Raw genomic sequence first — 14,756 nt, 5'->3', positions numbered from 1 at the left:
AGTCTCCGTGTTGTACATCTGTGTGCATGTGGGCGGCAGGTTAGCCCAGTGGTTAGAGCGTTGGGCTAGTAACCGAAAGGTTGCAAGTTCAAATCCCCGAGCTGACAAGGTACAAGTCTGTCGTTCTGCCCCTGAACAAGGCAGTTAACCCACTGTTCCTAGGCCGTCATTGAAAATAAGAATTTGTTCTTAACTGACTTGCCTAGTTAAATAAAGGATAAATGTAAGTCGCTCTGGATAAGAGCGTCTGCTAAATGACTTAAATGTAAATGTAAATGATAGCACATGCATGTGTATTTGCGCAGCCAGTATGTTTGTGTATATGTGTGTGTGTATTGTGGCTATTGTGTGTTTATGAGCTCCTGTGGTGGCAGAGATCTCACACTTCAGCCGTGCTCTCCCACCCACGCCTGTTTGCATGGTGGAGATCTCTGATAAACCTTGCCCACCCACCCGCTTCACTAATATGTAGGGGGAAATAGTGTATGCACTGCAATGCAGAGCATTGGAATCAACCATTTATTCTGTGATGTGCTTGGTTCAGAGTGGAAAAGCAGTAAAAGCAGGTAACATTTCTGTTGCTGGCCTTTGCCACTTTGCAAGCTGTTGCAGCCCAACTGAAATTATAGGCTACAGTTGGTTGCAATATATTGTTGTCCTGATTTACCGCTCAGAACGCCTTTCACAGGGACACTTTCTGTCCTCCGGAGCATATCCAGTACTGCCTATGCCTTGAGGGCAATACAGTCACACAAATATCCATTAAGTGGCTATTCCAAGTTATAATGTACAAAAGTGACACCTAGTGCATCTGGCAATGTATACAAAATAATATACTGTATACAATAATAATTGTTACAATCTAAATAATAATACCTTTAAGTGGAATACACCCATTATCCAGCCTTGTAGAATCCATTTGTACCCCATTTGAACCCCTGACTGTTTCCTGTTTACCTTGCTCTCTCAAAAAGCTATTCACAACAAGACACTTAGAAACATAATGACTGTTAGGCTTTCTATTCCTTCTCTCAGAGGATAGCTTTTTCAGAGGTGTAGCTACATATGCAGAGAGCGACATTTGCCCTGGTAAACAAATCAATAAAACACATTTTCTTTTGGTCAATTGTTAATTAAACTGTAGTTTTCATTTCAATTAAAAAGTGACTGAAGTGCATAATATTACACATAGTCATATTTCACTGATGGTCCTCAGGGGCAATTAAAAGAGGAAGGGATGATTAACAATTTCGAATTGTTCTGTAATTTGTATCTGCCTTACGCAATCATTTAAGCAAGGTATGCTCTGGCGAACCCCTTACCTGGTTAATGATACCCTTGTTGATGGGTAAGACTGCAGGGCAAAGAGAGGGAGGCTGATCAGAGACTACACGGTTTTCTTAGCAATTATGTAAATAGAATCCATATTAATTTTGTGTACTGTACATGTTTGGGTACTTTCTTAGTTACCTTATGAAAGACCCCCAAGACCAGAAAAACAGTAGGGACTATGTCACTGCACACTGAGACTTCAACCCATTTTAACTCAATGTGTTCTCCTTCAGGCAGCGCAGTAAGGAATGACAGATCCATACTGACTTGCACTACTTTTGGGTTTTCAATCGATTCTCTGATGCAGAGACCCATTACCCAAACATGGCAGCACAGCACCACCAAGGTGACTCATCATGTTATTGGTTGTTGGTTCTGTACTGTAGATCTGCCACAGAGTCAATACAGGGCATTCGTAAAGTATTCGGACCCCTTCACTTTTTCCACATTTTGTTACGTTACAGCCTTATTCTAAATTTGATTACATTTGTTTTCTTCCTCATCAATCTACACACAATATCCTATAATGAAAAAACAAAAACAGGTTTATTAGAAATGTTTGCAAATTTATGAAAGATAAATAAAATAAATACATAAATCTCTACCTTATTTACATAAGTATTCAGACCCTTTGCTATGAGACTCGCTATTGAGCTCAGGTGCATCCTGTTTCCATGGATCATTATTGAGATGTTTCTACAACTTGATTGGAGTCCACCTGTGGTAAATTCAATTGATTGGACATGATTTGGAAAGGCACACACCTGTCTATATAAGATCCCACAGTTGACAGTGCATGTCAGAGCAAAAACCAAGCCAGGAGGTGGAAAGAATTGTCCGTAGAGATCCGAAACAGGATTGTGTCGAGGCACAGTTCTGGGGAAGGGTACCAAAACATTTCTGCAGCATTGAAGGTCCCCAAGAACACAGCGGCCTCCATCATTCTGAAATGGAAGAAGTTTGGAACCACCAAGATTCTTCCTAGACCTGGCCACCCAGCCAAACTAAGCAATAGGGGAGGTGGTCAGGGAGGTGACCAAGAACCCAAAGGTCACTCTGAAAGAGCTCCAGAGTTCCTCTGTGGAGATGGGAGAACCTTTCATAAGGACAACCATCTTGCAGATCTCCACCAATCAGGCCTTTATCGTAGAGTGGCCAGACGGAAGCCACTCCTCAGTAAAAGGCACATGACAGCCCGCTTGGAGTCTGCCAAAAGGAACCTAAAGGACTCAGACCATGAGAAACAAGATTCTCTGCTCTGATGAATCCAAGTGTCACCTCTGGAGGAAACCTGACACCATCCCTACGGTGAAGCATGGTGTTGGCAGCATCATGCTGTGGGGATGTTTTTCAGCGGCAGGGACTGGGAGACTAGTCCTTAATGAAAACCTGCTCCAGAGCACTCAGGACCTCATACTAGGGTGAAGGTTCACCTTTCAACAATACAACAACCCTAAGCACCCAGCTAGACAACGCAGGAGTGGCATTGCGACACGTCTCTGAAAGTCAGAGCCCGGAGTTGAACAAAATCTAACATCTCTGGAGAGACCTGAAAATAACTGTGCAGCGACACTCCCCATCCAACCTGACAGAGCTTGAGAGGATCTGTAGAGAAGAATGGGAGAAACTCCCCAAATACAGGTGTACCAAGCTTGTAGTGTTTAATTGTTGACAAAGGTCCTTCAACAAAGTACTGAGTAAAGGGTCTGAATACTTATGTAAGTTAGATATTTCTGTTTTAAATTTTGTACATATTTGCTAAACTTGATAAAAAACAGCTTTTTCCTCGTTATTATGGGTTATTGTGTGTAGATTGATGAGGGGAAAAACGATTTAATCAATTTTAGAATAAGGCTGTAACTTAACAAAATGTGGAAAAGGTCAAGGGGTCTGAATACTTTCCGAATGCACTGTTTGTTACTGAAAACAGACGTCTGACCCGGCCTATCCCCTTGTTTCCGGCTCTGAGAGGGATGCCTACAATATTTGTCTTCATGAAGTCTCTTCCGGCCGCAGGCTTGACTGTGATTGGAAGGGGGATGAGCGAGGGATGAGTGGCGGACAGAGGAGGGGGATGGAGATGGGGAGATGGTGGATCATGGCGTAACGTGGCTGTTGTTCACCGGTTGGGGTCACAGTGAGATGTATCACTATGACAGATGCTTCTCCTGGAAATGCATCACTGTGCATTGGTTGGCTGCTGAGCTCTCAGCATCGGTTGGAAGACTTCCTGCTTGGAATTCCAATGCTCCCTCCGCCGTCAACATACATTTTTCCGACCCTCTGCACAGCGTGAAAAGAAAGAACACAAGAGGGTATTTCTGTCTCCTTGCCTGTTCGCGTTTCGACAAACTCAGCCATCTTGTAGACACACGTCTGTTCCTAGCTAACTAATTCAGAGTTCCGCTAAAGCTGTATTTGCCCAATGAGTTTACTCTGGATTCCCAATTCTCTGAGTTGGAGACTATTTGCTCGATCTGCCTTTTTATTTATTCAACTCTCCAAACAGAGGCGTCTGTTTGGGCGGGATCCAAATATAACACAGAGGACAGAGGGTTCAGCGGTTTTAATTGAGCAGTTACACAAATTAATACAGCAGCCTCAGAATCCTTGTGGGTAGAATAATGCAGGTAGTGCTGCTCTGTTTGTATGCCTTAGTCATTGGCTTAGAAAAAAGTGACAGCTATAAACAAACAAACAAACAAACCATTTGATTACATAATGGCTTATGCAACACCTCACAAATAGTCTCCCAATACCCGGAGCAAAACCATATCAGCATCTGTTCTAACTATTCAAGTGGCCTGCAGAGGGAACTTTTTCTCCTTCACAAAGTTCATTGAAGAACCAACTGTCCATTATATTACACATTATATTATACTGTTCTTAGAAAGTCAATGAAATAAGTTGGAAAAACTGACTGGCCATGAATACATCGGTTCCTTATCACTGTTTAGTAGTGATGTGGAGGTGTTATTAAAAGAAATATACAGCTCTATATTTCGACAGAAAATAGACATGCTGCAATGTCTTTCTAAGAAAGATTATTTTGAGATGACCATATACTCGCTGCCTGCACTGCAACATTGGGAACCAGATCAAACTCACCAGACCATGACAGCGGATCCCGTTGGTACTGCAATGGCCTCACTTTCTTTCTCTTATTTTCCACTGAAAACTTGATGAAAATAAACTGATTATGGAGTCACTAAAGGGGGGTCCTTGGGTCAGGGAAACAGGGATTTCCTTAGTAACCTTGGTACGGGACTGGTCTGGGATCAGATTTGTATACAGTAACATCATCGAGTACAGCCAGATAGTCACAGTTTCCTTGGGGGTTACCTTGCAGCTTGCAAAATGGTTGAGCAAAATGTTTGAGCAATTCTGTTCATTCAGTCTTGCAAAGTGGGTAAACCATAGAAAGCAAAGCAGTTCCTAGTCTCTAGTGTAATGTTGTGCTTTTTAGTGGTGTAAATTGTGTGCAATACCCCTGAGGGCTTCACTTGAAACACGTGTTTACTTCAAAGTAAAAATCCTAAATTGGCTTTTGAAGAAAACATTTCTGTCATTGGGCGGGGACAGGTTGGTTGCTTAACCAAGTGTCCTCATCAAACTCCGAAGTGCTGCCAATCTTCTTAGCAGCTTAGTGCTCCTCTGCTTCGCCCAGCATGAACATAGATTTAAATCAGGTTATCCTCAAGGGGGGCTGCCCAAACAATAATAACGTGGAGATTTTAAATATGCTAATCTAGCACAGCTGCTTGTGGAAGAGTTGAGGATTAAGCTCTTTTCACCAGCTTAATGTAGCCTATCAGTGTCTGAGGAGTTATAATTAATGTACTATCTTACATAGGGATCATTTTGAGTTTAGCTATCGATTTCGGTTTACCTGAAACCTTGCTGGTGGAGTGAGTGAGCAGACACATTTAACCATGCAGCTGGCAAGGTCTTTGTTGCTGGACAGTTTTAACAATCAAAGTTCCACTTGACTTAACAGCTGGTCCAATGTCATCCAATGATGAATTAATCTGGATTTAATCATGTTTGCTCCCTGGAGACATCACCATGGGTAGTTTGATTTTCTAGTGGTCATTTGTAGCTCAGTTGGTAGAGCACGGTGCTTGCAATGCCAGGATTCCCAGGACCACCTATAGGTAAAATGTGTGCACGCATGACTGTATGTCGCTTTGGATATAAGCGTCAGATAAACAACATATATTATATGTAATATTACTATGCCCAAATGTGAATTCTGGAAGATAATGTAGGCTATACCTTTGGGGGTTTGTTCTGATACTAAAGATAGACTCAGCAATATGACATCATCATACACAGCGGGATGACTTCCTGCTTATAAAAATGACAATCTGACAAGACTGCCACTGCTAGCTGTTTCCAATGTGGTCATGGCTCGAAGGAGAATGTGAAATGTGGAAGAACCACTGGTGGGATCCCTGACATATTTTGGGTTCTGTTGGTATTGATGTCTGAAGAAGCCTATGCTAAATTCCTACAGGATTCATATAGGACTTTTTTGCAAGGGTTTCCCTCTGTGTATATCGGGCTGTGTTTACACAGGCAGCCTAATTCTGATCTTTTTTCAGTAATTGGTCTTTTGACCAATCAGATCAGCTCTGAAAGAGAGCTGGTGAGAAAATATCTGATGTGATTGGTCAAAAGACCAATTTAGTGGAAAAAGGATCAGAATTGGGATGCCTGTGTAAACGCAGCTATGATGTCAAATTGCTCCACCTTTAAACACATACAATTTTCTTCTGAAGGCCATACTAGTTAACATGGATCAATATCTATATCTGACATCGACATAAGATGATACTTGTCCACACATTTGATCTGGATAGCTTTAAAAACTGAACACTTACTTAGCATCGCATGATTTACTATATAGCATTACAATGTAGTTATCAATCAGTGTAAATAACACATAATGCAGTATGAGTGAACACCACCACAAGCTTCCACTTGGTGACCAGAACTCTCATTGACTTGGAAGGGGAAGGGATATGGTAATAGAGCACGTCTACATATGGGCCGATCTCTCTCTCTCTCATACTAAATGGAGTCCTTTGAGTGTGTTCTTCCATAGTCAAGGTCATTGTTTACTGACAGTGCTTTTACACATCTAAAACACTTCCTCTGAAAAGTTGAAAGTGTATTCTGTAGACTTTGCCTGCTAATAACTTCTCGGCTTTTACAATGTGTTCCACAATCAAAGACATTGATTGATGTGGTTGTCCCGACCGCGAGGGCAGAGAGAAGCTGCAGTTTACTTTGTTGAGTAAAAACATTTAAGAAAGCAGGCAGGTTGCATCAAAAATCACACAATCGATGCACTGCCCACTTGAAGAAGTCCAATTCCGGTTTATTGTTTACTTTGCAGTAATGCATTAAAGCGTGCGCCTATGAAAAAGTGTTTATGCATGTTCAATTTCTCTTCAGGTTTATCATCACAGTATTGCATTGCATTATTCAAGAGGACAGATCTGCTGATAACAATAAGCTGATTGTTTATTCGCTGTTGTTCTGCTGCGTTTTCAAAACAGTTTCAAAATGCAAATCAAAACAGACTGTGACCTTATGAATCACACTCTTTGCATATTTCACAATTGTCCATGGAAAGAGACACACTGTTATATTTTGTTGGGGGAAATATGGTGGGGTCAACCAGGTATACCAACCATGTATGTCAAGTAATCACTCCTCTGTTGCTATACATCTTCAGCTGCTAGGAACAACTTTACACCAACATTAAGTGTTTCAGGTGGATGCTCTTGTGAAAAGTGATAGGTTATTTTCTTCTCTGATGCATCTTACATTTTCTAATAGCAGACTGTGTTGCAAAGCAAATCAGATCACAGCTCCTCCCTTCCTATAGGCAGAAAATGAAAAAGGAAGTACCCGTGCTAAGGTCTATTCAACGCTGGTCTGACCAATCAGAATCCATGCTTCAAGATTGTTTTGATCACGCGGACTGGGATGTGTTCCAGGTAGCCTCTGAGAATAACATTGATGTATGTATGGACACAGTGACTGAGTTCATCAGGAAGTGTGTAGGGGATGTTGTTCCTATTGTGACTATTAAAACTTACCCAAACCAGAAACCGTGGATAGATGGCAGCATTTGGGCTAAATTGAAAGCGCGATCCACCGCATTTAACCATGGCAAGGTGACTGGGAATATGGTTGAATACAAACAGTGTAATTATTCCCTCCGTAAGGCAATCAAACAGGCAAAACGTCAGTACAGAGACAAAATGGAGTCACAATTCAACTGCTCAGACACGACACATGTGTGGCAGGGTCTACAGACAATCACGGACTACAAAAGTAAAACCAGCCACGTCACAGACACCAACATCTTGCTTCCAGACAAACTATGCCTGCTTTGAGGACAATACAGTGCCATCAATGCGGCCAGCTACCAAGGACTGTGGGCTCTCCTTCTCCGTGGCCAACGTGAGTAAGACATTTAAACGTGTTAACCCTCGCAATGCTGCAGTCTATTTTACTGTATTTTAGTCAATGCCACTCCGACATTGCTCTTCCTAATATTTATATGTTTCTTCATTCCATTATTTTACTTTTAGATTTGTGTGTATTGTTGTGAATTGTTAGATATTACTGCATTGTTGGAGCTAGGAACACAAGTATTTCACTGCACCCACAATAGCATCTGATAAATGTGTATGCAACCAATAACATTTGATTTGATGTCTTAAATAAATTGCTCACACGGTCTTACAGTTCATCTGTGTGGCTTAATCAAGATTTATTTAAAAGATTACACATGAAATGTATCTTCTGTCATCATCTCTGCGAGTTTGAGACAAAGCTTAGAGCACTTTCACTTGTTGTGTGTGTGAATGTATGAACGTGTGGATGTGTATGTGGTCTAGCTTGATCCCATTTGCAGCCACTCTCTCAATGACAGAGATTTCCATGCCACAGATCCCTGACCAGTGCGCTACTGATGCTCATTTAATTTAATTACACTTAGCCAATAACAAAGAAGCAGGCAGAGGAGATCCACACTAATCACATTAGAGCAGGGGGAGATTGGTCCGTGTGATCGAATGATTTGGCCGCACACGGCTGGGCAGCCCTTCACCAATAACATTCAGGCCTGCTGTTGGTTGTTTATGATATTGAGCTGTCATTCGGACATCACTCACATTTAAGACCCCTATCTCTCCTGTCTCTATTACAGACCCTAACTGTCAAGGGGAAAGGGGCTGGTGCGGGTGTCAGTTGGTGTGATGTGGGTTAAGAATGCTGAGTCCACAACATGTGCCCTGACCGGGCTGAGAGAGAGGAAAAACACCAATGGGAGTTGAAGCAATGTTGCAGTGGCACTTTGGTCTGTACCCATACTTTATAGCCCCTGAATGGGCCATTCCCAACCTGGCCCCCCATACTGTAAGGACCATCTAATCATAGTAATGCAATGAAGGAACATTTCAGACCATAACACTGCTGGAGAGGAGATAATACCCAGATACATTGTGTTGTGTACCTTCTCCAAGTGTCCAGAAAGATATTATAAGCAGTCTTAATCACTCCTATGACCTCATCACCTGTGAAGATAGACCTAATCTTATTTAGAACATAATAAAGAAAAACGTCTTCACTTTCACCATGGGCGTATCAGAAACCCTGCAAGGTGGAGGGCCCACGAACTCTGCGTTGTTCAAGATGGATAAACAAAAGGCAAGTCCAAGTGGTGCACAAAAACGCTGCAAAAAAAGCTTTATCTGATCAAGCTCTTACCAAATCTACCTAATACATCAGCAAAGCTACCACCTCGCCTTAGACTTACAAAACACCACTACAAGTGGAAGCTGGCAGGCCTACCTATGCAGCAGCTAGTACTAGCAGCCTCCCAGTCCAGACAGAGTGCTCACTGCCCGGGCCGGCAATGACAGAGCCTTGCTCCGCCTCTTCTTCCTCCCCTTGAGAATAGTGACAGTTCCTCTATTGAGAGTCCTGCCGTCCTTCTCCTCCTCCTCTTCTCCCAGAAAACCAAGCTGATGACTGCCAGATGCCCAGCAGCGCTCATGAGAGCCACCCTCTGTCTGTGAACACTGGTAAGGCTACGAGTGATGAGACGGATAGCCCTGACAGTGTGGAGTCAGAGTTCCAATGTGTAATATAAATAGGCTACCATCTAATACTGTATATACTGTAGCTATAGATAGGCTAGTAGTCTAGACTACATTGTCTGCATAATGAAACAATCCCTAGTAAGCTATTGTTTTGAAAGTGGACTGATTAATATTATTTGACAATAGATAGGGCAGACTAGTTTTACGCAGCACACATTTTCTATCCAAGCTGCAAGAGAGCGCGAGGACTACTAAGTTAGGCTATTGGCCAACAGGACAGTTGCATATACTAAAAATACTATAAATTGTTTTCTGATTACTGATCACTGCTCGGCCTCCGACTGCAAGGCACTACAGAGGGTAGTGCGTATGGCCCAGTGCATCACCGGGGCCAAGCTTCCTGCCATCCAGGACCTCTATACCAGGTGGTGTCAGAGGACGGCTCTAAAAATTGTCAAAGACTCCAGCCACCCTGATCATAGACTGTTCTCTCTGCTACCACACGGCAAGCGGTACCGGAGTGCCAAGTCTAGATCCAAGAGGCTTCTAAACAGCTTCTAAACTCCTGAACATCTATTCAAATGGCTACCCAGACTATTTTCATTGCCCCCCCTTCTACACTGCTGCTACTCTGTTATTATCTATGCATAGCCACTTTAATAACTCTGCCTACATGTATATAAATGCCTCAATTACCTTGACACCGGTGCCTCCCGCACATTGACTCTGTACCGGTACCCCCTGTATATAGCCCCGCTACTGTTATTTGCTGCTGCTCTTTAATTATTAGTTATACTTATCTCTTACTTTTTGGGGGGTATTTTCTTAAAACTGTGTTGTTGGTTAAGGGCTTGTAAGTAAGCATTTCACTGTAAGGTTCGAACCTGTTGTAGTCAGCGCATGTGACAAATACATTTGATTTGATTAGTATGCTGTTACGTCGAAATTAATTTTGCAATCTGCAATGTTTGAATTTCCCACTTTAATTACTGAATGTCACTGACGTAGAGAGGTGTAGGCAGGAGGCAGTCACAGGTTTAGAACTACTGAATTCAATTATAAACCCAAACGCTGTTGTGCTCACAATATATCTTCATAAACAAAAAGGCACAGGGCGAACCCAAAGTGCAAAATATAAAGTACTCAGGAAATAGTAGGAGAGATTCCTCTCAGGAAAACAAGTAACATCTATAATTACCGACAAAGACGAATGGCAGAGGGAGTATAGAGTGAAAGAGTGGGGATTGGAACCAGGTGTGTGTGTAATGATGACGAGACAAGTCCGGTTTTGATGAGTGAAGGGCGTTTGCCAGCAGTAGGTTCGGCAGCAGCTAGAAAGCCGGCGACACCGAAAGTCTGAGCTGGACGGGAGGGGGAGCCAAAGCGAAGGCTGGTGTGACACTGAACAAGTAAATACATTATTGCCACCAGCCAGCATCTAAATAGCAGCATTGTGACACGATAGGCCTATAGCTTCATGAAACATAAACGTTAGGCTTGACATGAGAAAATTACAACCAAATAAAAACAAACATGTATCCATTAAAGCAAAGCTATAGGCTACTACAAGCATTAGAACCACATAATCTGATAGTCTATCGATAGTCAGCCGCATAGACATCACAAATTCAGAACCATGGACAGTGATTGGTAGTCTCTACTTTGTGAGTGGCTGATGTATTAGATCCGTTTTTTTTCTTAGGGGTGGGGAGAGGATCAAGAGAAACTGCACTACACTAGTGACTTTCAGTCATTGTGTGTGTGTGTATGTGTGTGTGTGTGTGTGTGTGTGTGTGAGTGCATGAACGTGTGTATGCGTCTGTGTGTGTGTATTTGTGTGTGTGTGAGTGAGTGAGTGAGTGAGTGAGTGAGTGAGTGAGTGAGTGAGTGAGTGAGTAAGTGCATGAACGTGTATGCTTCTGTGTGTGTGCGTCTGCAAGTGTGTTTGTACCGTGTGTGTGTGTTCTAGCTTCACACAGCTCCAGGTGACCTGACTGATCCAATTTGCGGCCGCTCTCTCAATGACAGAGACTTCCACGCCACAGATCCCCGACCAATGTAATACTGATGCTCATTTAAGATCAGGCACCACACCCTCATAGGGTAATATTTCTTCCCTTAATCGTATCACAACATTTTCCAGTTAATTGTACACACAAATATAATACTTTTTAGTATTTCCTTCATTTAAATATTGTATTAAAATATGCAAATGCAGTGATATCTCATTAAATATGTGCATATTTGCATATCTCGCAAATCCATTTTCTGGACACTGGATGAAGTTTGGTCTGTACCCGTACTTTATAGCCCCTGAATGGGTCATTCCCAACCTGGCCCCCCATACTGTAACGACCATCTAATCACAGTAATGCATTGAAGGAACATTTCAGACCATAACACTGCTGGAGAGGAAATAATACCCAGATACATTGTGTTGTGTTCATTCACCAAGTGTCCAGAGAGATATTATAAGCAGTCTTAATCACTCCTATGACCTCATCACCTGTGAAGATAAACCTAATCTTATTTAGAACATAATAAAGAAAAACATCTCAGATAACTATTCAAATAATGGATTTGAGTGTATATATACACCGTGAATACACATACAGTACACTTTACAGTAGAGGCATCACAGATCATACATTAGAAAACTATTTTAGTCAGTGCTCCAACTTGGTCCTTCTTACAGGTATTTTTTTAAACCTGGGAACATTCTCTACTGTGGCACGTACTGTATCTTCATTATCATGGGAATGTGAATGGCATTCCACTAGCATTACACACCATCTGCTCAGGCAGCTCTAACAGGTCCCCTACAGTATTTGGCATCTCTTTGTGCCTGTCACATCCGCAGCATTTCCCTAGAAAAGAGACCTTCGGTTCGCTTTTACAGTACCGCTTTCAAACACGGCTCAACGTCTTCTGTTGACAAAAATACGTTTGTTTAGTGTGTGTAGCGGAACTTCAGAGGAGGGAACTGTCACAATGAGACTTTTCAGACATGCAGCGAGCTGGCATGTGAAGCCATCGTCACCGTTTTCCAGACTTCATCATACTACTTGCTACTTACTTACGATGACATACTCGTACCATGGTAATGAAGGTAAAATATGTATCCAGGGAAAATAATTAGTTCTTTAGTCGTGACCATTTTTGCATTTTCCAGTAAATCTCTGTAGATTAATTTGTCTTTGTTAAGTAATCTATTACTGTCTCAGATTGGACTACAAATGCACAACAAAGACGTGAATGACTCATAAGATCTTCAAAACTGGTGCTGTTTTCTGTGGAATGTGACATAGAGGTGTAATTTCACATCTTATTTATGTAATATTTTTTATAACTTATCGTGTACTGCATGACCTTGGAAATATGTGTTGAGCTTCAATAAGTCACTTCTTGAAAATCTAATATTGGTTTGATACATAATGCCAAGAAATAACAGTGATGTTATTATCATATATAAAACAAATTAAATGCCTCTTCGTTTTGCAAGATTAAGTAAGATTTACTGTTCTTGCGACTGTACTGTCAGAGTTGGTTACTGGGCTTAACTTTCCTTCAATATTGGAGGACGACTCTGTTTTGTCACAGTACGGTTCCGCTTCTGCACCATGGACAGATCTTGTGGGGGAAGCCAGTTTCGGCACCATGGACAGCACTTATGGGGTAAGCTCCAGTAATGTACACAGCCTTAAAGCCCAGACGCCCACTCACTCACTCTCCTGCCGGGGGTGATTACAATTTCATCTCAGTGCAAATAGTTCATTAGTAAAACCTGGTGATTTCACCAGGGATGGCCCAGGAAGCACATGAACAAAGACGCTCTGCTGCGCCAAAGCAGATGAATGGGGAGAAGGGCTGGAATGAAATGTCAAGCAAAATGTCATCAATGTAATCTGCTTGGAAAAATAATAAATCAAGTCTCTTTGTAGACCCAGCCACTGACCCACACAAGAATTACAGACATAACCTGGAGTGTATAAGAGAGAGAGAGAGAGAGAGAGAGAGAGAGAGTGCAAGGAGATATAAAGAACGAGACAGAGAAGGTGAGAGACAGAAGTGATTGAGCGAGACAGCGCAACGAGAGAGGTAAAGAGAGTGTTCAATGACTGCAGTGGGAGTAGCTGTCAAGCTACAAGGGGAGGGTTGCACCACTGTGGGATGCTACATAGGCGAGCGGCTCCGCACAACATCCCAGCATCCCACCGAGAAGCTCATCAAAAAGCCCTCAGCCACATCCTAATCACTGCTTAATGATTTACACAGAACAACAGTGTCTCAAGGCTTGTCTCTGTTTTCCTTTCCCATTGTATCCCGCAAATGTTTTTATGTTCCTCTCGACAAGAGAGAGAAACAAACAAACCCTACATTCTCTTTAAAATGACATAGTTCGCCGAGAGCAGTGAGTGAAAAAAGAGAGTGCTGCTGTTAGATTGGCTGCTGCTTGCTGCTGTTTTTGAAATGGCTAGAGACCTGTTCAGCTCCAGCAATATTCCTGTTGGAGAGAAGATGTGATGATGCAGATTGAGGCATTAGATACTTGATTGGGCATTTAGAGACGCAAAACCAGATCAGCGGCACATCAATACAGTCAGTATTATTAAGATGAATCCATTGGCCTACGTGCACCAGGACTTGCATGTAAGTATTTGTGTTTTACACCTCCAGCAGAATAATGACATTGATGAGTGCATGATATTCAGTTTAACTGGCATATAATATGTTCTATGGATGGTCTTAAAACTGAAGTCACTTCTGTCTGAAAATATATGATCATGACTGGGCATTCTAACATATCTGTATCCATTCATCATCATCATCATCATCATTGTCAATATAGTCTCCCAGGTCTTCCTAACATTTTATGTAATTAGGAAAGAAAAAAAAACTATAGAGGTTTGTCAGACTGACTTAAAATAATATCAATATTTGAAGCTTCTTAGTTTTCCAGTGTTTGCTGCACAGAGAGAATAAAGTGTTGTATCTGCAAAAGTTCACCTCAGCGCCGTCACCGACTGGTCTTCCCTGGCTGCCTGACCTCAGAACCATCACAGACTGGTCTTCCCTGGCTGCCTGACCTCAGAACCATCACAGACTGGTCTTCCCTGGCTGCCTGACCTCAGAACCATCACAGACTGGTCTTCCCCGGCTGCCTGACCCTGATGAGACCCCTGTCACCATCTGATCCTGCTCAGATGAGGCATGACAAAGAAATACCTTGTTGTACATTTATACATTATATTATCCAAGAATAGAATCAATGGTTCAATAATTGAAATGATCATTATTCCC

The 14,756-nt window shown here is 42.2% G+C and overlaps 1 protein-coding gene across 1 annotated transcript in view; it reads left to right on the top strand.

The window, feature by feature from the left end:
• Nucleotides 1–14,756, top strand: part of LOC129818253 (BMP/retinoic acid-inducible neural-specific protein 1-like) — a 162,447-nt gene that overhangs the window by 14,099 nt on the left and 133,592 nt on the right. The window contains exon 4 of the mRNA XM_055874010.1: nt 9,369–9,437. Within this exon, the coding sequence (XP_055729985.1) occupies nt 9,369–9,437 (69 nt within the window). The remainder of the gene's footprint in view (nt 1–9,368; nt 9,438–14,756) is intronic.

This window comes from Salvelinus fontinalis, chromosome 21, assembly GCF_029448725.1.
Source record: "Salvelinus fontinalis isolate EN_2023a chromosome 21, ASM2944872v1, whole genome shotgun sequence".
Lineage (NCBI taxonomy): Eukaryota > Metazoa > Chordata > Actinopteri > Salmoniformes > Salmonidae > Salvelinus > Salvelinus fontinalis.
The sequence above is the reverse complement of the archived record's forward strand: the minus strand, read 5'-3'. Positions and strand labels throughout refer to the sequence as shown.